Source organism: Thunnus thynnus, chromosome 3 (genome assembly GCF_963924715.1).
Source record: "Thunnus thynnus chromosome 3, fThuThy2.1, whole genome shotgun sequence".
Classification (NCBI taxonomy): Eukaryota; Metazoa; Chordata; class Actinopteri; order Scombriformes; family Scombridae; genus Thunnus; species Thunnus thynnus.
In genome coordinates this window covers 4663490-4688395 of record NC_089519.1, presented here as the reverse complement: position 1 = coordinate 4688395, position 24906 = coordinate 4663490, and the positions used below count along the sequence as shown (strand labels likewise).

General features: G+C 38.5%; 2 protein-coding genes across 2 annotated transcripts in view; one reads left to right on the top strand and one right to left on the bottom strand.

The window, feature by feature from the left end:
* Positions 1-2251, bottom strand: part of add3a (adducin 3 (gamma) a) — a 105166-nt gene extending 102915 nt beyond the window's left edge. Inside the window, exon 1 of the mRNA XM_067581796.1 lies at positions 2148-2251. The gene's annotated coding sequence lies outside the window, so the exon portion shown is untranslated. The remainder of the gene's footprint in view (positions 1-2147) is intronic.
* A 7721-nt stretch (positions 2252-9972) lies between these two features.
* cusr (Copper-only SOD repeat protein) lies at positions 9973-24536 on the top strand. Its single transcript, XM_067581771.1, has 10 exons — positions 9973-10210; positions 15117-17196; positions 17823-17922; positions 19141-19218; positions 19948-20052; positions 21126-21258; positions 21473-21587; positions 22159-22283; positions 23545-23625; positions 24055-24536. The coding sequence occupies exons 1-10, from the start codon at positions 10171-10173 to the stop codon at positions 24144-24146; spliced, it is 2949 nt and encodes a 982-aa protein (XP_067437872.1). The 5' UTR covers positions 9973-10170; the 3' UTR covers positions 24147-24536.
* The last annotated feature ends 370 nt before the right edge of the window (positions 24537-24906 follow it).

The window sequence follows — 24906 nt, the reverse complement described above, 5'->3', positions numbered from 1 at the left end:
TTAGCTAAATGTTATTTTACAAGCACTGTAAAGATCAACACAAGGCCTTTTACAATGATGGTACAGTACGTCTGTGGAGAGAGCTAAATTCAGATTCTGGCTGGTGCAATATTATCAGCTGCACAGATGACAAACAAAACACAAATATCAAAACAAGCTAGAAGGCAGCGAGAGATTTCAAACTGTTCTATTATATCGAGCTTTCATGTCAAGCGTGAGAAATAGGTACCGTTCCTCTTCTTCACTCAGACTGGCGACAAGAGCCAGAAAACCTGCCGTCTCGCCTCCCTGGAGTCCCAAGCAACTGCAAAATTCATGAGGACCTTACGAAAGACTCGGAGCAAAATAGAAGCAAGAGAGAGAGAGAGAATTGAGTTCTCATCAAAGAGGATGTGCAGAGGTGGAGGAAAAATAAATACGGACTATGTTTGCATTTTTTACCCGTTCCGTCATTGGCTTTGGGGTTAAATATCTCACTTATAGAGAGTCCCAGAGGGATTTTGAAATGTGGGAGCCTTCTAACCAAGTAAATCAGAGGATGAGGGGAATTCCTTCTTAGATTTCAGATCCATATGGCGAACATTCACAATTTTTTAGGGAGGGGATACTCTCCAGAAACAAAATTAAGGAGAAAAAAAAAAAAAAGGAAACAGAAATGAAAAATCAAGTATGTCAGGGTAGAGGCCTTTTGGATACGATAAACATATTTATCTGAGCTCTTTTTAAGAGCCCGCTGGGCTTCGGTGTGGAAATGGATATCCTCAGAGAGTCATTACAGGTTGAGAAATATCCGAGAGCCAGAGGTGCTTGAGGAGGTACTCGTGGGTTACATGCAACCTGAGGGAGGGAGGGAGAGGTAGAGGGAGGGTGTCTGCTAGACTTTTGATCTGCAGGACTTGGAGGCATGACAAGAATGACAGAATGAGTCGGGGGAAGAAAAAAACTAAACAAACTGGAGGAAAAGGCGGGAAACAAGAGAGGACATGACAGATAGAAGGAGACGAATGCACGCACAAGGTCAGCCAGCTGTTGGCAATTTACCAGTACATGTTTTCTTCAGAATAGTGCCCCGTTGCACCTACAGCGAGAGAGTATCACTATAAATAAACCTGTTAACACCACATTTTTACCTGTGTGAGGTGACTGATCTGCAGGTGAAAGAATCACCCAGCAGACCACCAGCTTACCACTTTGACTTAAAGGAGCACTCCATCAATTTAGCATTTCGATTTAGCATTTAGCAAAGCATTTATGAATAACTGTCAGTAACTCTCATGTAAAAAAAAAAAATCACTCTGCATGCTGATCAGACACCGTAAATTAACCAGATTGAAGATTCAGTTGAACCTAAACTTAACTTAATACTTCATGTGAACTTTTCCTTCTCCTCGCCATCGCAATACTTTGGTCAGGTACATCTTTCAAGAGACTTTTTAGCCTTCATCACTATACATTGAAATATGTGGAACACTGTAAGCTTTTTTGACAGGTTAGAAATGTCAGCTGATAATAAGAAATAAAAACAGTAAACTCAAATAGTGCACTTTTTCCTTTAGCACATACATTTTTCTATCAGTATAATAAGGGGCGCTGTGAATCTCTATACACATTGCATCTTACCCTGACCTTTGACCTCCTTAGACAAGTGCAGCACTGCAAAATCTTGAAATATTTGTTTTCCCTTCAACAACCGACATACAAAAGAAAAATTACAGCTACTAAAACTGAGTAATGCAGGTGTATATCCATGTCCAGTACTGCGCCTGTAACTCTCTGTCTTTAACTACAGAACTGATGCTTATTAGTGACTAATTGCAAACAAGAAAAAACAAAAGGCGGGTGCAAATATCAACAGCAACTCACACCTTCAGAGACATGCTAACAATAAACAATATCACAGCTGTTTGGAGGCACCGGATTACTTGTAGGTGTGCACGCGATAGCACATGATCATAGGCTGATGAATGAAACGTTATTAATGATGGTTATAATGTATCAGTAAAGGTCACAGTGACATCATTTGTTTAACTATTATTTCCATTGAAACAGCAGTAAACAGCGTGACTACAGGCGATGGCGTAAACTTACAAAGCAACACACGGAAAGTGGTTTTATTCACAAAAACATGTATAAAATCATCCGGTTACCTGCAGTGAAGAGGTCATAGAAGGTGACGACAGACCCGCAGAAACATTCAAAACGTCCTCAGACCCTCATTCACGTTTGAATTCAATGGTTCCGTTCAAACACGACGTCGTCCGAGAGCACTTTCACCGATGTTCAAGCAGTGTGATGGGATAAACTCGCTGCCGGCGGACCGTACGGGAGGTTCACATGTTGTGTAGATCTGATCCGCCGGCTGCAGCGGAAACACTGGCTCACTATATGGCAGGAAGTGGAGTCCCGTTCACAGCGGTCGGCGACGCATTTTTTTGCAAATCCCTTGCTTTGGGACGGAGCACACGTGACTCAGGCGGACTGATGTTGATGTGTATTATTTATGTTTGTCCCCAATTCAGGCAGAAAGAGTGTATGTGATCCTGAGCTGTGGTTCACCAGACCGAGACAAAACTATGTTTCACAATACAGGCTTTAAACCTCGCTGATGCTATGTAGGCCACATGCAGAGTAAAGTATATTTTGGACCATTTAAATGGGCGAACAGCTGACATCATATCATTCACAGTTTACTGCATGTCAGTGTATCAAAAACATCGCTTGTGGGATTGACTGTCACACATCCAAACAAGTTACAACTGTACTTACTGTTTAATATAGAGGTCCCTTTTCATCTGCTATCTATACTGTTAATGTTGCCTATACATTTGTGGCTTAACACACATTGTCATATTAAGTGTACAAATGTATTTTTGTGCAAAGACTGAACCAGCAATCTATATGGTTATCACAATACAAGTCATACAAATATGCTGTGCTACCTCCATCTAGTGGCCATGAAGGTGGTGGTGTACAGCCTAAATGGGCATTCATAAAAATGAATTATATGGACAATTCTTTTTTATAGAGAAACATAAATCTTAGTGATTCTCCTCTGCAAGATTTTTTTCTCAGTTGTGTGGTAAATAAAATGTTTCTTTGTCTTTTATGGATTTCTGTAAAGATGTGTGTTTGAGCTCTGACAGACGCAAACTGCGGGTGGATTAAAAATAAAAGATGAAAGCTGAGCCAATTACTCTATTAACACTATATAATGCATTCTGTAAAAAACAAAAGAGAAAAAACACCCACATGTACACACACACACACACACACACACACACACACACACACACACACACACACACACACACACACAAGTATATGTTTCAATATTGCAGAGCAGATTTCATTCTTACAAACATCAGATCAGCCATAAACTATGTTTTTGTGTATTGGTCCGTTGAGCATATAATTGTAGAGGAATGTTTGATTGGGTTATCATAATATTTTCATATATATTGTGTATTTAACAGTCATATTTACAATGTGCATTATTGTCTTTTATGAACAAATCTGGAGACAGCTTTTACATCAAAAGACTGTACTGGAAAACACTATATAATTCATAATTTCACCTGAAAAAATCCATATATGGTTCTTATATGTCACATGCTGCATCATGTTGGATTACTGGAACACATTGAAGGACGAGTTCACAATTTTTCAAGTCTGTCCAAGAACAATATTCAGGTGCCAAAATGAACATCGACACATGTTTTTCTTGCTTCATCATTCTTCCTGTTCAGGACTGACTGTTCCACAATGTATTTAAAAGTTTATCTGAAGCTAATATGAAGCTTCAGGCGTCCAAATTTGTCAAATCAAGTCAACGTCTTTCAAAGTTAGTCTTTTTAGTGCAAAATTCCCTCTTTTTGTTGCTTTACTTTTACTGCAGATGAACAGGAAAACACTCTGTTCAGACACAAAGGGATTTTTTTTTTTTTGCTAAACTATATTTAACTAACTCAGACGGCTGAAGCCTCATATTATCCTCAAATAAACTTTTTAAATATATTTTTGCTCAAAACGAGGACTGTGCATTTTGTCCTCAATCACTTACATTGTGAACACAGTTGGAGGGAATCTTCTCCAGTATGAACAGTATGTTCTTACAGTATGGTTAGTATGAACAGAAGGAATGATCACAGCAAGAAAAACCGGGTTGACTGTCCATATGGGCACCTGAGTGTTGTTTCAAAAAACATAAATGAAACTGAACTCGTCTTGAAAATGGGAAAACCGAAATGAAGCAAATTGTATTTGTGAACCAATATTATTGTAAAGAACCCCTTATACAGACTGTGTGGTGAATAAAACAGACTAAGTGTTGAGTCTCTTCATACTGCAGTGTAATGAACACAAATAAATAGTTCCTACAAGGTAATAGACATTAAAAAATGATGATTTGCAAAACAACAACAAAAAAACTGTTTGTGATATCATCAGGCTGCAAAATGTGTATTTCCTTATTATTCGTAATGACTTAACTGGTGAGCATTGTGTATCATGCATCATTTAAGGACTCTGTTGTGTTAACGCTGTTTTTATTATGTTATTATCAGCCCTTGTTGTTAATAGCATATATTCATAAGGAAAATATATGTTTACTGTAACCATTCAAAGCTGCATATAAATTAGTTGCTACAAATAAAGGACATGTACGTTATTATCAATAAAGACAATGAGGTCAACATCACTGAATCATTGTTGTTGACTTATATTTGGGTCAGATGCAAAAGCAAAGACAAAAGAAACAAAAGACAAGAAATCAACATGGATTACTAGATGAATGGGACATATGATAGGGTCAGGGGTTAGTCTCTACTTCTCTAGCAGGAACAGACGCTAAGCTCTCCGGAGTCTGACCTACAGGCCGCTAGTTTCTGTGTTTACTTCCATTCAGAGTCAGAAATTTTTTTTGGAGCGATTCATGTAAAAATCACGTTTATATGGAAAGATATAGATCTCTATAATGGAGCTGGAGAGAGTAAAATTAGCATGACACATAGAGCCACAATGGCCATATTAACGGGAAATACATCAGGTTCAAATGAACCGCAATATTCCTTTAAGCTGACTCACGATTAATTGTCTCTGTTTTCTGGAATTTTTATTGTTTTAGGTGACACCTACCCAACTGTTATTATTCATTGTTTTGGTTTTGTTTTCATGGTTCGCGGAAATATGAATAAAGCACCGACTAAAAGGAAACGCATAACAGGACTCAGTGTAGATGATTGATCGGGTCTTGTGACAGCTTGAATTGAGTCAATAAGGCTTGAAGTAATTGGATGGGTTTCCTGCTCTTCCTCCTCGTGACTCTGAGGAAAGGACAAACTGGTCCTGAGTGCAGGATGTATGGAGACTATTCACACAGAGTATGTGTCATGTACTGTGAGAACCTTTATTATTCTACAGTATTTTTATCATATGAAATGCCCAGTATTCCAGTTTCCTCATTAAATTGGACCACTTATTATGGCATGTGATGTATTGATGAAATTAAATATGATCACCATTGACTACTGAGTATTTTTTATTTTTTTTTCAAAGCCAGCAAGATTAATTGTTCTGTGAAATATCTGAACTATGCTGTTTGAGGACAAAGGATGCAATTTATGTTTGTCATTTCCGTATTTATAAGCACTGGCTGGAAAAAAATAATTGGATAATACGGTAAATTGTATATTTGTAAGTATGATATGCATGCAGAGACATTTTCTAAATTTCTTTGAGTGTATACTGTATACAGTAATGTGGTCATCTGCAAAAAGCAACAACAACAACAAGAAAAAACAACATTTGTTGTAGATCAGAGGCGGGCCTCACCAGGGGGGCTCCAAACAGTTTCAGGGGAGGCTCAGTGAATGGAACTGAAAAAATATTACATTAGTTATCAAAATGAGATCACATAGAATAGCCCAAATGTGTGTAATCTGGTTAAAGAGATAGTTAAGAGATACAATAGTTTAGGGGAATTTTTCTGTTTTTCCCACTTTCCCAGAGTCAGAAACAAATACATTTTTTCTCTACGACTGATTGCAATAATTGTTTTGTGGACAAAGTCATTGATATCAGAGCAAATATTCCCCCATCATCAAACCAACATACCGTTGGTGTTTCCTGCTCCACAATCCTGAACTCCTTTTTCTCCTGATTCCTTAGAGGGCCGTTTTTCTATATTGCTGCACAAAATTAAACCTTCATCTGGTCCACTAGATATTCTTCCCTCATCCTTGTTTGAGCCATGATCAGTCTTTCCCTTTCAACTGGCTCTATCCCTAGCCAGTTTAAACATGCAATAGTTTAGCCTTTGCTGAAAAAAACTAATTTAGACCCCACCCTCCCAATGAATTATAGGCCTTTATCCAAGCTGCCACTTAGATCCAAACTGCTGGAAAAAGTTGTCGCCCAGCAGCCAATGCTTGTTTCTAAAACACATAGCCTGTATGACTCATTTCAAACAGGTTTTTGTTAACTACATTCAACAGAAACGGCTCTTCTTAAAGTTAGTAATGACATTATGATGGCTGCAGCTGATGGCAAATGCTCATTATTGGTGTTACTTGACCTCAGCTCATGGTATTCTATTAAATAGGCTAAACTAGTTAGTGGGTATTTCCGGGTCTGCTTTGGATTGGTTCTCCTCCTACCTTGCTGTCATGCAGTGTCCCATAGGGTTCTGTCCTGGGTACTCTGTTTTTCTCTTTATATATACTGCCTCTTGGACAGATTATTAGCCATTATAGCGGCATCTCTTATCGTTTCTATGCCGATGATATTTCAGTTGATGAGAGCAACAGATTGTCCATTTTAAATGAATGTTTGGATGCCGTCAAGATTTGAATGGCTGACATCTGCCATCAGTTAAATGCATATCAGACAGAAGCTCTTATAATTGCTCCTGAAAACTTTATTCCAAACATCAAAAGCATATGGGGTCATTAAATGTTTGTGTTCAGCATAACCATCTTTGACCAGTCCCTGTCCTTTGATAATCATGTCAGTCAACTTATGCGGTCATGCTTTTTCCAGTTAAGCTAAATTAAGATCTATGGTTACCAAGGTTGAGCTGGAGATGATTGTTCATGCTTTTATTTCTTCTTGTTTAGATTATGGTAATGCTTTTTTCCCCCCTGTCTCTCTGAACCGTCTCCAAACTGTCCAAAATGCAGCGGCTCAGCTTTTAACTAGAAATAACAAGTGCTAGCTCCCAATTAAATTTCACATCCATTTTAAAATACTGGTGCTAACCTATAGAGCCTTGCATGGTCAAACACCCCAGTATATTGCTGACGTCCTCCTCGCCCAGTCAGGCTCTTAGGCCTGCTGAACAAAAATGACTGGCTGCCCCTAAAACCTGCTATAAAACCCGAGGTGACCATGCTTTTCAAGTTATGTGATGCTCTCCCCTTATCGCTGCAAGCACTAGACTCCTGTAACTCCTGTGACATAATGTGACATCAAGCCTTTCTGAATAGTTGTTCCACATCTTTTTTGCCTTATTTCCTGGTTTGTGTTTTGGAACTTTTGTACTTCTTTATGTTTATCTTATCTCATTTGTTTTTTATCTGTGAAAGGTGCTATACAAATAAACTTTACTTATTTACTTACTAAATGTGACCTTACCAATAGACAACGGTGTCAATGGGTAATTTTTAATTTCCGTCATATTACATCATTCTTGTTATATCTGCATCTCTGTCAAACACTTTTGACAACTTTGACGCATTTCCCAATGCTTCCATGACTTCACGATTGAATCCATTGATGATCTCATTCATGATCTCAGCATGGTATGATGATATTATAAGACATTTTTTTCAATGTTTATGTTTACACTGTTGTCACCTGTAATAACCCCGGATGTTTTTTGACAAGATCTGAGTCAGTGGAGTACAAAATCACATTTCCTCATTCATAGAGAACTTAAAAATAAAAAAATAAAAAAATAAATAAATTTGGTCTTATTAATCGTTATTATTATATTAATATGTCACATCATATGTAAGTATACCACCCTCACCATTTCACCAGCAAAACTCTATTTTTTGGACATGTTTGAGTGTAGAAAACATCACATCCACCCACAAGATTTCATACATTTTTTTGCACATTCTTTAGTAAATGCTTTCAATTTGAAATGCTGCCCACACCTAAACAAGTCATAAAACAATAATTGTGCATGCTTATCTGTTAAATTCCTTAAAACTGTGATCTTACTGATTATCTTATCTCACCTACCGCAGATTGTTACTGGAAAGTCGAACATGCATGTCAAGCATGCTCTCATGAGACAGTGGGGTTTTTTTTTATTCCTGTATAATTCAAAATGCACAGCGATACAACTATTGGTGTTGATGAAAGGGTGCAGAACATCTTTATTCTGGTGCTTCTGGTGCTTAATTATATTCTCAAAGTCACTTTATAAAACTGGTGTTAGTATTCCATACATTTTGAGACACTAGATGCTAAAAACACTCCCACATTCATCCTTTATAACACTGTGGTGGGGATCACCTCATTGAGAAAACTACCACTGTAGTGACTCTGCTCTTTCCAATTTCCTCCAGTCCTTTGCTGTCAGTGTGTATTTTCTGCATGTGTGTGTGTGTGTGCAAATAGCAAACCCTTGTGTACACACAGGGACGCAGACACGGTCAGGTCACAATTGCAGCTTCGCAATCAGTGATCTAAACAAGCCAAGTGAAGGACCTGACCCACTTCACAGGCTCTCTAAAATGTGTAAATAGCTGCGTGGCCTACCCCAAACAGCTCACAATGATGGGCCATCGGGCTGCTATTCTTAGAAACAAGTTACTATTTTCTCTTCGTCTTTTTTCCTTAACCCTGTTACAAGGACAGCTGAGAAATATTATGTGAGAAGAAAGAGGAAGAAGCAGAAAAAGGGTCTAAAAGAGGAAAGAAAACTATTGACCCTGGTACCACAAGAAATTTCAAAAAGCCACAGCAACTAAAAAAAAACCCTAAACTAAAAACATTACATTTTGATGTTCCTAGAGAAACTGGATTCTGGCACCTTATACTTAATTATTCCTGTAAAGCAAACCCATGTATAATATGTATGCTCTCAATAATATTGATTACTTTGTTTTGCTTAACTACATAGAATAAAGCAATTTGGCTGGAAGGCTGAACCTTTTAATGTTATACAGATATTTGCACACCTGCACTTAATTAGAACTGCACTTCATTTGGCTCTATATTTGGCATTGGTCCTAATCTTAGATCTTACAATATTATTTTTTATAAACATATTTTTTGTTGTTTTTATGTCTTTGGCTATATGGTTGCTGTTGTCAACACTGTGTTCCTGTGACCTGTGTGTTTAATGCCTGCCTGTTTGCCTGCATTTATTAAGAAATTATTGAAACGATTGAACAACGACCAAGTAAAACTGAGAGATATTTTAGCGACACTTCGCAGCAGATAAGTATTTGAATTGTATAGTACAAAGTATTTCAGTGTAATCTTCTTTGACAAAGCAAATAGCCTTTGCTTGTAAAGCTTATAGAGAATTACTTCACTTTCAGTTCAACCAGATGAGGTCTGAAGTTGATTGAAGTTTACATTTACTAAATGAATGAAAGCTTGAACAAAGGATTGATATCTTGCTATATTTATACATTGTCAGAAAGTGTGCTCCGTGTCCAACTACTAAATCTTTTCTTTGTGTTTTGAATTGATTGACATCGACTGTACTATGAAACCTTGAACACATGAACAATAGAATCAACAATACAATACAATCTTCTACCCACAATTTTTTCTCAAGCTGAGCATGACAACCTCCACCCATCCAGGCTCCAAATTATTCTTTTTCCCTCCCCTACCTCCATACATGAGACACTGTCACCCAGCTGGCCAATCACAGGCTGACACAGACAGACCGCGGCTGAAAAAGAAGCACAAGAGAGGCTGCACACTTCTGCAAACCAGTCATATATGACACAATCTTAGAGAACACATGATACACACACACACACACTCCATCATTTTGCAGTCACTAAACTTCTCATGCTGTAACTGAGCTGTTTTTTCCTTATCATCTACACCTTCTGTGAGGATTTGCATGACTTCAGTTTTATTAAAGATAATTTTCTTTTATAAATTTTCTCTTCGCTGTCTGTCTTGCACACATCTCCCAACATGGGCCCTCTGACAGCTGCCCTGCTGTTTTCGTTACTTGGTGAGTACTTTGTAATTTTTAACTTTTGAATAAAGTGGATCTCATAGATGAGTCTAATGTTACTATGTGTCATGTAGGCGGAGAGGTTTTCTTCAAACAGCTGGTAATTTCAGTCATTAGTTTCTCTGCTTTGGTTGATGTTGTATTTTTATGTGAAATCATCCCTTTCCCTTTGTTGGTAGTAAAACCTGCAGGCTCTCAATTACTCATAAGCATGTGGCTAATGATTCCTGGGTTAATCTTTCTTTATCATGTTTTACTTGTTCTGAAACCAGTTTTGCAGTAGTTTTACCAGCAGCTCAGTTTTATTGATATGAGCTTCTCAGGTTGCATCTCCCCCCTGAGAATCCCACGATGTTGTGGAAAGGCTTGAAACGATGTAAATGATAAAATTAGAAACATCTGATATTAGTAAGCACTCTAAGTGAATCCCAAACATTTGCAATTTGCTGAAAATATAAGAAACTGACAATGCAACCAACTGATGCCTATAATGTATAACCTTTCAAACAGTCTGCTTTTTTATTGATCATTTTGTATTTCCCAGAGTTCAATAGGATTCAAAGAATCCTTAGTTTTATCTTGCACAGGCAATGAGATATTTCACCAGACATTTAGTACATCAGGGTGGTGAGGAGGATTACCAAATTAGTGGGATTAGTGGGATGTGTTACATTGAAATTCTGAGAAATCCAGGATTTTCTTTTCCCAAAAAATGGGGCTCACAGAAAAGGCTTTGATCCAGAATTCAGGTTTACTCAAAGTCTGTGTCTCAGAGGCAGATGATGCCCTGATACTAACCTGCTATATTAAATATTGGTTGTAGTCCAAGAAAACTTCTGAAGCTCCTTCTCTTAACAATCGGGATTGATTCATGTTACAACTTTCTGACTAGACCAAAACAGTGTTTTTTCCAAAGGTCTGCCTCACTAGTCCTTCATCTCATTTATACAATGGCCAGAGAATAATTTCTATTTGTCCTATTTATATATTTTAATAGAATTAAAATTGCAACTAAAATAGAGCTAATGATTTTACACCAGAACTGTGATCACATTGTGAAAGTAGCATTTCCACTATTGATTCTCACTTCAAGTGCCATACAGGCTGAATAACTTTACAGAAATGAAAGCGTCTACTTCATTTAACTTCTTACTAAATGAAACTTGAGAGGGGTTACAAATTTAGATTTAGATGTATTTCCACCTGATGGTGGCTATTGTGCCACTTACAAAACAACTTAATCTAACAACATACTTAAAGTATCTTGCCTAACAAAAGAATTGTTCAGAGTTATAGGTTATTTGAAACAACATTATGTGTAACTTAGTCAAGTAATATGTGTAATGTTTCTGTGATATAGCAGTTGCGTGTCTGGAATTTACAAATTCAAGTCTTTAAATGGGGACAACTGCAGGCTGACTTGTGACAGCTGTCTCATATGAAGAGGTCAGCATGGTCAGTAGACCAGCACACCAACATCATGCAGGCTTCTCCTGTATAAAAATGATATAATTCTCAAAAACAATAAACAGATAAAAGTACATGTCAAATCATGTGCCTTTAATTGTCTCAACTTTCTCTCCCATCGGTGTGCCGCCACTGATGTGGCACCTAAGGCTGCATTAATAAACCAGTAGCGCCAAATAAATAAACAGATGACATGTTGAAACAGGTTTCATAACTGTGCTCGCTTCAGGAATGCACTCTAAAACTATCTTTATATCTTTATTATTATTCTTCCATTCCTTCTTTTGGACACTTTTTTTGAGATGCTCTAACTTCCTTATACAGACATTCTATTCACACGTCAACACATTTTCATATCATTCATACTTTTCACAATACAACTTTTTTGCATATTGAAATGAATGTTATTAATAAAAACTCCACCCAACTTTAAACCCTTTCAACTTCTCTTTAAACCCTTCATACTCACTCATACTTTCATTTAAAAACTTGATTCAGACTTTAAAGCAGTCTCCACCCTTTGTACTTTACTGTATTAGTTTAACATTTCCATCCCTTATATAGTTTTTCGTTAAACCCATTTCCAGGTTTATACTTATTTCACACCGATCCGATTTGTATGTTGAGAATGTTGAAACAGTGTGTGTGACATCATGTCACCTCAACTTTAACCACAACCTCTTTTCAGTATTTTAACTCTTTCAAATGTTTCAATGACAAAGTTTTAGCAGTGAGCATACATACATCCTCTTCATAAATGTTCTAGTTTGAAAGAATGTTGGCAGTAGCCCAAAAATTAGTTCACACCTGTGAGTTAGAGCTTGGTATGAATATCTCCGACAGAATGAGCATTAGGTTGTGAGGTGGTAGATATGTGAACTAGAGGTAAAAAGTTTGCAAATAAGTGGATACCTTGATACCTGTGTGGGTATTACTGTGCAAATGAGGGCTGTGCACCTCATTGTGACAGTTAATCCTCACTGGCTCACAAGACTGCACAAACTGTATATCATTTGAATTTATGATGTAGCTGTAAATAGAGATTGGGATTAAAAGTACTTAAATGTATAACATAAAATGAGATTAAACTTCAAATTACCCTGAGAGGAAAGAAGATCACTGCGCAGTGGTATCCAGGACATTTTGACTGGGGTGGTCAAGATGGGACACAGAGCTATAGTGTGGGGTAGCCATGGCATAGAAAACCATAATGAAGGGCTGGTGATCAAAATGTGTAAATACAGGTGTTCAATGCATCACATTGCTTCAACCTATAGACAGGTAAATCATAATTGAATTCCAAAACTTATGTTAGCATCCATTGTAATGTTTGTACTCAAGGCCAGGTTGTTGTTTTTGCATTTTATAATACAGCATTAAATTAAAGGTGCCATGCTGACCACTCACAACAACTAAAGTTCATATTACAACCAAGAACAGCACTAAGATGCAGCTACCATTCTATTCAGTTTTCTATTCCATGTACATCACATTTTCCATTTCCACATATCCCAGTCTCTGGGAAGCAGTGGTTATTTAAACATGTCTATTTTCAGTCAGTAATTATGTTCAGGATAGACTACACAAGAGCTGTTTCCCTGTAGTAGAGTTAATATGTTATATGTTACAGGTTAAGAATGAAGCTCTCGGTCCAAACTGGTGAAACACATTTATTCACAGGGGTAACCCATGCAAAACATATTTAAAACAGTTGTCTGTAATGTTATTTATATCATTGTGGCATTAGCTCAGCTTGCATCAGCTCTACTATCTTTGAACTGTGAACTTTAACTTTAGCTTACAGTCCTGCTTTACAGTTCTCTTCATGTGTAAACTGCACCTTAACATTTGCATGAATAAAACTCTCTTATGTTCCATAGTTACCTCTTACTCAGTTTACCTTATTGAAAACATCACATTATACTTTTTACTGTCTTTACTGAATGACCTAAGCAGTCTAACAATGGTCGGGAAATACAATAAACCTCACTTTCCAGTTTACATCTCTACAGGCTCACAGGTTTACCTTGGCTGGCTAACTGTCTGTATTTTAGCAATATTCTCACTCTTACACACTCTAAGCACAGATAACATTACCTACATGAAAAATGCTATTAAACAAAACTGAACAAACTACAGTTGTGGGTGTACATAAACTAAATACGGGCTTTATTTTATCACAGTGGCTGTTAATGCTATCTATTAACACACATTAGACTGTAAATTTCATGTCAATCACTAATGCTAATCACTAGCGTGAGGTGCTAATGCTTGCAGCATATACACATGTCCCGGCCCCACATGTACATTCAAATTCACATTGTATGCGACCCCAAACCAATGTCCACAACACTAACAGGAGCTAACTCTATTTTGCCACCTAAACAGTCCCATTATACTTTTCTTACCTGTGCAAAACATATATAAAGTAGTTGTCAGCACATTATTCATATCATCATGGCATTAGCTCAGCTTTTGGTCACTGTAACCAGAGTCCTGAGTCCTGGGCACGTGGATGCAGCCGTTTGCATGTTCCAGTACTTTCAATTTTGAGACCTGCTTTTTTGTGACTCATGGAGAAAAGTCCACTGACTAAAGATTGGCTGTCATGGCTTCAGTCCTACAATTACTATAGTAGTTGGAAATGGTAAACTGCCCTATATCAGCTAATCAGCTGTCATCATCGATTGACCAATGACCTATCAGATCTGGGGTGACCACTAGGGTGGCCAATGAGATTTCCTAAAATTGTCTCTGCAGCAGAAAAAGCCTCAACTTAACAAAGGGCACTCACAAGATGGGAAGTTAACAAAGGGAAGTCATGGACAGGAGATTGATACAGATCAACAAAAAGGGCAGATGTTAACACATCTATTTACACAACACACTATTTAATAGGAAATGAAAAGACTTCCTTAAATATGTGGTACTCTATGTGTGTGTGTGTTCCTGTTGGAGCAAAAACTTCTCTAAAGAGATTAAGTTTATATTGGATGATACGTCAGCAAACGATTAATATTCAATGCCAATGGAGGGAAACATCTCTGTAGTGTGGGAAAAAGTAGGGGTGTGGAGGGTGTGGTGATAGTGGTGGATGCATGTATAAAGGATTCAGTTTTGAGCTGGAGACCAGAGTTCATGTTATGGACTCAAACCATTAATTTTGGATTTCTTTATCCATGATGGGAATCTTTCCCCAACATTAACCAACTGTTTTAATTGCCTAACATCAACCATACTGTAAATTGCAGAGATTATAGGAATGTTATTTTAACAACACATTGGCAATTGAACATTCAAAAACATCACTGAACACAAGTCAAGGTTTTGCAGGGTCATCCATTATCAGCCCTGTATTTGTTGGGGTGGGTTGTGCAAGAACAATTTGCAGGAACCCAGAATACTACCATCACCTCCTCCTTGTCATCCTTTTCAGATTCCATCTCCTGCATTCAGTTTCTGGCACCTGTAAACATGGGAGGAGTCACAGGGCAGGTGCAGTTTGACTCTGCCTCCCAGCTGGCCACTGTCAACATATCCGGTACTGGATCCTGTGGTTCCCTTAACTTTTCCGTCAACGAGTTTCCCGTCATGTACGGCCACTTTGATCAGCCCTGTTCTGAAGCAAACATTGGCTCTAGTGTCTTTACCTTCACAGCTAATTCCGTCTCAGACTCCATCAATGTGTCACACCTGTTTGAACAGAGATCAAACTTGGATGACTTCTCGCTGACTTTGCAGACCTGTAACAGCACCAAAGTATGCACAGTTGTAAGTCGAGGTCAAACGCTCTTGACACGTCAGGCCAGGTTCACCGGACCCATTGCGGGTAATGTTTATGTCCGCCTGAACACAGACCAGACCAACCCCAGGCTTCTTGCAGACCTAGTTACAATCGGTCAGGTCAATGCCTCCAAAACAAACATCACCATCTTTGGCTCAGTGAACACCGCTGCAAACTGTGATGTTCTTCTTGGAATATTAGATCCCTCAGCTTTGATCCGTCTGGGCGTCATAAAGGTTGGAACCCCTTTACAACCTGAGAAGTCCCGTCTGGACCTCACTAGCTTCAATATCAACACTGCCTTTCTTCTCCTCCCTATGGGGTCAAGTTACATGTGTGCTCAGATCTATAATGTGCCAGAGAAACAGGTGAGAGCCGTTGTGAATATGAGAGAGATCAAAGGATACTTCAGTTTCCATCAGGCTTCCCCGTTTGATGTGACAGAGTTGAGGGTGAACCTGAGTAACTTAGAGAGCAGAGTTGGCCCTTACCATGTCCACAATTTCCCTGTCCCTTCAGTCAGGTCGCATCCCTCAAGCTTGTGCTCAAATGATAATGTGGGTGGTCACTGGAATCCATTTGGTGTCAGCCAAAGTGACCCAACATACCCCAAAGTGCCTGGATCAACACATGACAAGTATGAGATCGGTGACCTCAGCAACAAGCATATGTCCCTTGCAGGTAAAAACAATTCGGACATGGTGTTCACGGACTTCAATCTCCCTTTGTTTGGACAAAACTCCATTGTAGGTCGGTCAGTTGTGATTCACCAAACAGATGGTGCAAGGTATGTTTGCGCCAGCATTGGCTATCCCGGTGAAGTGACTGTTGCCAGAGCTAGATTCCAGAGCCCTGTGATTGGTGAGATCTGGTTCACCCAACTGAACGAATACCCTCTGTCTGATGTATCCATCTTCATGGATTTATCATATGGAAACCCCACAATGAGTGAAACCAGAAACCACAACTGGCACATTCACACCTACCCCATCAGCTCAGAGAGGGATGATGATACTAGGCGCTGCAGCACGACAGGAGGTCACTGGAACCCCATGAACATTACCACAGGAGACAGCAGTTATGCCCTCCATTGTGGCCCCTCCAGTCCCTTGTCCTGCGAAGTGGGAGACCTCTCCAGCAAACACAGCACGATCAACCTTGACTCCAGAGTGGGTGGAGTGGAAGGAAAAAACTTCTTCACTGATGTAACTTCCTGGTTGCCAGGGTCAGGCATTATTGGTCGTTCTGTGGTCATCCATCAAGCAGAAAGAGGAGGGCAAAGGATTGCTTGTGCCAACGTTACAATGGTGCGGGTCCCAAAAGCAAGCTCAGGTACTTGGTTTGGCCCTGGGATATCCAGTGGGCAGGTTCGGTTCTCCCAGTCCATCCCACAAGGCCCCACACAGATAAACATATCCCTGATGAACCTGAACGCCTTAGCTGGGGGTTACCATGTTCACATACTGCCCATTGAATCTGACAGCGTGGAGCCCTGCTCAGGAGCAAACATTATGGGCCACTTCAATCCACTGGCCTGGAACGCATCAAACTCCCCTGCACCTGGAGATGGCACCTTTGACCAGTATGAGATTGGAGACATTAGTGGGAAGTTTGGGATGCTGAATGGCCTTGACCAGTCTCAGGATGTATACATGGATGCAACCTTACCATTAACGGGGCCCTATAGCATTGTGGGGAGGTCCCTGGTTGTTCATTACAGCAACGGATCAAGGTGAGAACCTGTGTGCAAAAATGCATGTCTTTGTTTTAGTGGTAGAATGCTTATTAGATGGAGAGAAAAAATCAGAGAGAGTGAAAATGAAAGAGAGACAGGAGATATAGTATGAGGAAATACTCATAGGATGGCCACAGCTTCCTATATCTAAAGAAGAAATGGTGAGCATTGTAACCACCGATCTCTAGCCCCAACTTTTTTCATAGACCATGATCCTATTTGTCATTTCATGTGCATATTATATGATACAATACATATCATAGTGTACTATATAAATACTATATGATATATAGCAGTTTGAGTAGTCATTGATGATTTTGCAGCATGTGTAGACATCCAAGCTTTACTACTCTGAGCTGCTCTCTGGCACAATAACAGATTTAAACAGGCTACTGAGGACAATTACAGGTGTAGGATGTCATAGACACTGTGCCGTATCCTCCTCATGTTTTTTATTATAACACACAGATAATCTTCTTCATTCATTGAGAGTGACTCAACAAAATATTGTGAAGGAGAAAATCCTAAAGGTTATCCCTGCAGGATTTGAATATGTTTTGCTCATCTTGTTTGTGTTTTTGTGTCTTCCTATACATGTCCATGCATGTTTGTATTCTCTACAGAATGCGGTGTGCAGACATTTCTGCTGACAGAGATCCAGATGGACAATGGACTATTGCCAAGGCTGTTTTCAATGGCACCTTGACTGGGACAGTCAGACTGGTAAAAACAGCAGCCAAAGTCTTCCATCCATTCAATCCATTGTTTCCACTAATGCCAATTTATTTGAAACACTTACATTACAATGTACATCTGTATATAGTTTTATTTATTTTATGAATTGTGCAAAAAAAGAACTAACAATGCAAAATACAAAGTTTAATTTATTTGTTGCAGTGATAATAAATGAAATACTGGCTCTTCTCATCTCATACACCGCCTTTAAAAGATTGCATTTTTGTCTGGTGGATCACAACAACAACTATAGTAATGTGGTGAGAACATAGCTACCCACTTTTTTTTGCACAAGTTCAAGTTGCTAAACTATGCAGCGGTGGAACATTTCAAAACATTTCATTAGTGATTACAGTCCATTTTTAGCATCATGAAATGGATTGTGAGTATTTCTCAAATTATTCTGAAGAAAATCATTTTACCTAGGAGGAGTTACAAGTTCAAGTTGCTAAACTATGCAGCGGTGGAACATTTCAAAACATTTCATTAGTGATTACAGTCCATTTTTAGCATCATGAAATGGATTGTGAGTATTTCTCAAATTATTCTGAAGAAAATCATTTTACCTAGGAGGAGTTACAAGATTTCCACATAGAAACAGAAAAAGATTTCAACAGAACATATGCAAGATATTTTTCTTGCTAACTTACTAGGAACCAAGCTGCCACAAAAACATGACAGGGTATTTCTGCTGTGCTGGACAGACAGTGAATTAATTATGCCTGTGGTGGGTTGTATCAGGGAGGTATGGGAAGCTGGGGCAAGATCATTAGCTTAGCTTAGCATCCGTCTGCTGGCTAGTAGAACCTACAGGCTCCCTGATCTAGGAAGCTCACCGAGGGAACAGCTGTGTCTGTCAGCTGCCCTCCAGAGACCCCATACTGAGCTCTGCTGCACCACATCTATGGATAAGAGGTAGTAATACAGCATCTCCTAAGAGGCAATATTAGCAAAGAAAAAAATGGAAATGACAGTCTGAGGAATATATGTGTCCCTTTAACTTCAATCTGCTAGTTTTGTTCAGGCAGATTGAGCACAAAGTCACAGAATGGCATAACAATGCTGTATGTATGCCATATCCACAAATCCCCACTGGTGTCCATTTGAACTGCCTATGTATTTTAGAAAAGACAATCTGGTTGAAGATCAATTCAGTCCTTTTACATGTTCACTGATATTGGATATTTTGGTTTTCCTCTCTTCCAGCACCAGCAGATGTTTCCTGATGGGAGTAGCAGCGATACCACACTGGAGGTGAACCTTCAATCTGCAAAAAGGCAAAATGTAAGCATGTAACATAGGGACACACACTTATAAACACTAATGCACCTTCAATTATTTATATAGATTTATAACAGTTCTCAAAGAACGTCTTCATGAGGAGGAAACAAGGAAACAAAAATTCAATGGAAGGTGACAATCAATGACAAACATGAGTGCATATACATATTGTGCCAACGCCCTGAAAACCTTTCAGCATACTATGAAAAACTTACAAGGAAATCGTGCACAATAGGTGAGACACCTGAATGGCTTAGTGTGCAACTGTTCCCAGAGTAGTAAAATGGACAATAACATGGAAAATTATCATGAAATAAGAGTGCACTCATGCACAATGCCAAGTAGAAACAGGTAGAAATACTGTGTAAGGGGTGGGACTCACCTAGCACCCACAACTGCTGCCATGTATAAGTCAGTGACCAGTGTCTGAGAGGGAGGAAATACTTGCAACACACAGATCCAAATTGGCAGTCCCTGTAATTTGAGGACATGAGGTTGTGCGGTCAGACACCATGGATAAATAACATGGTGCAAGCCGATTTAAGTTCCCAGACACTTATTGTTATTCAGCAAGTTAATTTCTTTGCCTTTGGTTCCAGCAGGATTTGAAAGAGATTGTAAATGTGTATCTGAAATATGTGTTCAGTGTTAACATGTATGTGTGTTACTTTGTATTTTTGTGTGATTGTGACTAATTAAAATCAAACTCTCACACTTCCATTAACTTCTCAGACTACTGAGGCATCCTTGTTCATCACAAACGACCGCGCGGGTGCCAACAACAGCCAGTGCAATGGTGTGGGAGAGACGTATAATCCTTTCAACATGACATCAATGGTGAGACTGCACTGTCAACAGTTCATCAACTGATTCGGTTCATTATTATGCTGGCACTACTACATTTTTAGTTTCTTGCTTTTTCAGAATTTATAATAGCACTTAATGGGCAAGAGCTGGTCCCTTCAAGTATTTTTAGTATTGGTAAACGGACTGCATTTATATAGCGCCTTACTAGTCTTCTGATCGTTTAAAGCACTTTACACCACATGTCAACATTCACCCACTCACAAGCACATATATTGATGGCAGAGGCTTAAACATGCGGACTGGAGGAGGTGGGGATCGAACCGCTGATCCTCTGATTAGTGGACGATCCGCTCTACCTCCTGAGCCACGACCACCACGTTCAGATTCTATTCAGATTTTTGTTGATTTTAAGGATGGAAGATAATCTGAAACAAATTTCAGTGAACACAAGGTGCTAAAAACTTCATACTGGCTTGTTACATTTTTAAAGTTCCTCTGATACTATATGGTCATGTTCTGTATGATTTACATGTTCTGTGAGGTACTGTATGTACTTTGTATAAAGACAAAAGCCAAGAGTCAAGATAACCAACATGTTGTCCTCTACAAATACAACAGCTACAGTTGGAAATTTCAACTTTTTTATCAAATTACTTTTATTAGGCCAGTAATTTATTTATTTTGTAATTACTAGAAAAAATTGCAAAAAGATGTAAATTCTCCAAGATTGTGCTCCAAATGTGCTGTAATTAAATTTGAGCTTTAATTATACTACCATAATCAGCCTAGTCAGTGTAATTTGCAAAACTAGGCCATTTATATGTTTAAAGTTAGAAAGTTTGAGATTTTAAGATATTCTGTGCAAAGGTTTTTGTTATTAATTAATGCACTATGATGTTTCAATGACAATTGTATTCACGTCAATTAAGCATTCAATTGTAAATTCAAGCAATGATCCTTTTTCCTTTTTTTCTTTTTCACTTAACAGAAAACATGACCATTAAAGGTCAAAACATTTGCATAAACAGCTGCAATTATGGTGTCAAAATCGTGCTTGTGTGGTTCATGTGAAATGCACTTCCTTATTTCTCTTCCTCCTTCAGACTTCCAGCTGTTCACTCGAAAACCCTCTGAGCTGTGTGGTGGGAGAGTTCTCCGCAAGAAATGGCCCAATCAGCCTGACTCTGAGACAGCTCTACACTGATAGCATCATTCAGCTCTCTGGAGACTACACAGGTACCCCCATACATGGTTCTAATAGTTACAGTCACAGTCATAAATTTGTAATTCTCTCATTTTCTATTGAAATGAGGGAAAATGTGTTTTTATTTAGAAAAGGTAAATCAAACTTACAAGTACCCGTTAATGCTAGTTCAGGATCGCTTTAGTTGAGTGCCATAACGGAAAAAAAGAACATGTGGTTTATGTTTTCTATTTTCTGTGTTTATAGTGGTCCACAGATCTCTAGTACTGAAGAATGGAGACAGTATCATCGCATGTGCTGAGATCCTCCCAGAATCTCCTTCAGCAGATCAGACCTTTCCCACTGTGACCACCTTCAGCAGGTTGAGTGTGAAAAAGAAAACCTCATACAGCATGATTCATAACCTGTCATTTGAATTTTACCTTTGTCTTCTTGGCAAACTTTGATTACTCATGAACAGACGCTGTTTTCTATGAGTGCACCCATGGTTTACGTGGTTCTTAAATTGGTCGGTGTCTTTGAGTGGACAGAATAGTTTTCAGACGTGTGGGGTCCCCGGTTGCCAGCTGAGTCAGACTCATCACAACTAAATGTCTGAAAATAATCTTTTGGTCTGAGCTCCAGTTTGCAGGATTTGTTTTGACATTGGGCCAATGTTGGCACTTTGTTTTAGTACAGTTAGGCTGACTCTGAAATGCCATTTATGACAAATCTGGCATCAATCATGTTGTGCCTACCTGGATGATTCCTACACTCGGGGGAGTAAATTCATTCATATTTCAAATGATTTCTTATTCATTTTTGAAGGAAACACTTTAACTGCATCAGTTACCTTAGTTTGCTAATATCTGTGATTGATTATAGGAATTACACTGAAAAAAATCTGAGTATCGAGCGACTATAAAGTTGATGTTTTATGTCTGTTTTTTCAGATATGACTTCCGTAGGAGGGTTGCTGATGTCCTTCAGTTGGAAATGGCAAGAGTCACCATCCTGCCCAGCTCTCCCATGTCTGCAGCTGAAGGAAGGTGCCAGAAAGTCAACTTCATGGTGTCTGGTATGCACTCCAGCTCTTAATGCTTTCCCTGAAACACCCTCTCAAAGAGAATATTCCCCTAACGACACAACAACCGAACAGTAACGCTTGAAACATGAGGAAAGATGATTTGAGGGTGTGAGTGAGTGAATGTTCTCTCTCTTTATTATGTTATGTAAATAAGAAGTAGACATTTCAGTGTAAACATGACTCATGTTCAATTCTTAGAAGAGGTGTTGTCCCAGTGGTATGTGAGACCATAAATTATAATGACTATAACTATGGCAACACCCAAGTTTGATCCGACACCGCAACAATTAAAATCAGCAGGTTGCAGACACACATCACCTGGTTCAGTGATGCGAGTATGAAAATATTGGTTGAATCATGTCACCTCCTCAAGGAAGCTGTCGGTATTTTTTAAATGAGGGTTGTATCACAGTTTAAGTTCACACTTCACTTCACTTCACAGTTAAGAAGCAATTATGTGCCTTCAGAGAACGTAAACTTTCTCTGGAAATGAAAAAACAACATGGTAGTGCCAAGGAGGGGAAAACCATCAGTCTCATTTGAATATTTATCTAGAAACATCAAAAGAGAATCTGTACATAATAAAAGGAGGAATTAAACATTGGAAAAGCAGATTTAGCAGCACACAGGACAATGCCTTATATAATAGGTTTTATATCTACAAACATGGCTAGTGAAATTAGGTTTGTCTGTGTGATATCAGACTGCATGTACAACATGTAAGTCTATACAGTAAATACATAAATCAAACACATGGCTCAGATTCTTCCTCTCTAGGAGGAGATTTTTTTTTTTTTTACAGCCGTGCAGGGCCTAGCTGGGCAAGCTGTGTGCCCAGGCTGTGTTCATCAGGACAATGAACAATTACGGGCATTGAAAATCTTTAGAAAACCTGAAAAATTGCTCAGTAACCTGATGCTGGAGTTGAGTGTCCGTGTGTCTCCTTTTCAGTCCCTTCCTCTGTCCCAGGGGGGAACAGAGAGGTATCTGTAGAGAGGTTTCACACAGTATAGCACAGGATGGGCATTTATGCCCTCAGACATATCCCACAAGCTAGAAAGTTTACTATGCAATCATCATCAAAAGTTGATGTAATAGAAGTTACTATTTCTGGAACATTAGAAATACACTGTAACAAGTCCATATCTGCCTTTAGACGCAAATGCAGTAATTATCAAGTATAAGAAACAGTAATTGTGGCTTGGACAGTCTATTTGTAATTAAGCATTGCCACATTGTCTGTATCTTAAAGGGGATGTCACTGCAGAACTTCTGAAGTCTGTCAAAACCAGTGAGAAGATGGGCAACTTCAAAGAGTCTAACCGATGTTCCAGTAAGTATGCTGCTTACTGTCTTCACTGCACCTTAGGTGCATTACTGGAATAAATGAATGAATGAATGAATAACTGGAAATTGTTCATACCCTTCATTAAAGGGAGAATGGCATTCAGAACTCCTACATTGGAACACTTGTATTTGTATATATGAGCAGCTCTCTATAATTAACATTTCTTGTTCAACAATACACTGACATGAGATGTGTGATGTTTACAACCTGGAGAGCATGGAAGTCGTGCCAACCACTGATAAAATAAACAATTCAACTAAAACATTAATTTCATACCCAGGGCCATGCTTTTAAAGATTACTAATTTACACAATGTTAGGTTACTGTTTCAGAGTGTAAAAATAGCATATTTTAACAGAGTTTCGTTTCTCATTTGAATAACCTGTGGAAACATTTCTGGTCTGATGCCTTCAGGGAATAAAGGTGTGCGGCTGGTGCCGGGAAGCTTTCTTCTTGGCTTGATGTCTGTTGCTGCATACCTGCTGCCTTCTACAACCCACGTATAGTTCATAGATTCAGCCACACCATGCATCATAACTGGGTATACATGGATCCTCAAACTGTGAACATGATTATGAAATGTAGCCCACCAAGTGATATAATGGTCATCTGATTTACTATCCAGCAAAATAATAACTGTGTCTCTTTGTACAACTTTTGTCAACCAATAAAGATCTTTCTATTTTACTATTTAATTTTTTGCAAATACCATATTAAATGCTCAATGTAGCCTTTAGAAACTTATTTTTTTCCACAACAAATATTGCTCATATTTCATTCATTTGAAATGTTAAATGGTTGGGTGAAGTCAATGCTGTACTTTTTCAGATCTCCAGATGTTTGCCTTTATGTATGCACTATCAATTTCCTTGTCAAATTTTGTGTAAAAATTGTGAATAAAATGCAATATTTGTATGCTGTGTGCCAGTAATTATTGAGATTTACACAATGACTGTGGGAGATGCTATTCAAATACTGAAATGATTAAATAATAGGCTATTCATATACTATTTCGGTACCACTTTCTAAAAAAGGCACCCTTTATGAGAGGCATGTAATTGTAATTACTTTATTAATGGTTTAAAATTGACTGGCTAATTCTTTATAGATCAGTTACAAGCCTTTAATATGAGCAAATTTTGGGTTGCCTGGTGTTTATCCTCCTCCTTTTTTGTAGTTTTTGAGTTCTTTAGTATTGCTGCAGAGCATATGAACCAAAATGAATTTATTAACTTATTAACATTTACAACTAAGGACAAGGACTTC

Excerpts from the sequence above, each read along its gene's own strand:
- cusr (XM_067581771.1), top strand. The coding sequence starts at position 10,171 with ATGGGCCCTCTGACAGCTGCCCTGCTGTTTTCGTTACTTG. Across the intron at positions 17,923-19,140 it reads TGACTGGGACAGTCAGACTG|CACCAGCAGATGTTTCCTGA; the intron begins GTAAAAACAGCA and ends CCTCTCTTCCAG. Across the intron at positions 21,588-22,158 it reads ACTGTGACCACCTTCAGCAG|ATATGACTTCCGTAGGAGGG; the intron begins GTTGAGTGTGAA and ends CTGTTTTTTCAG.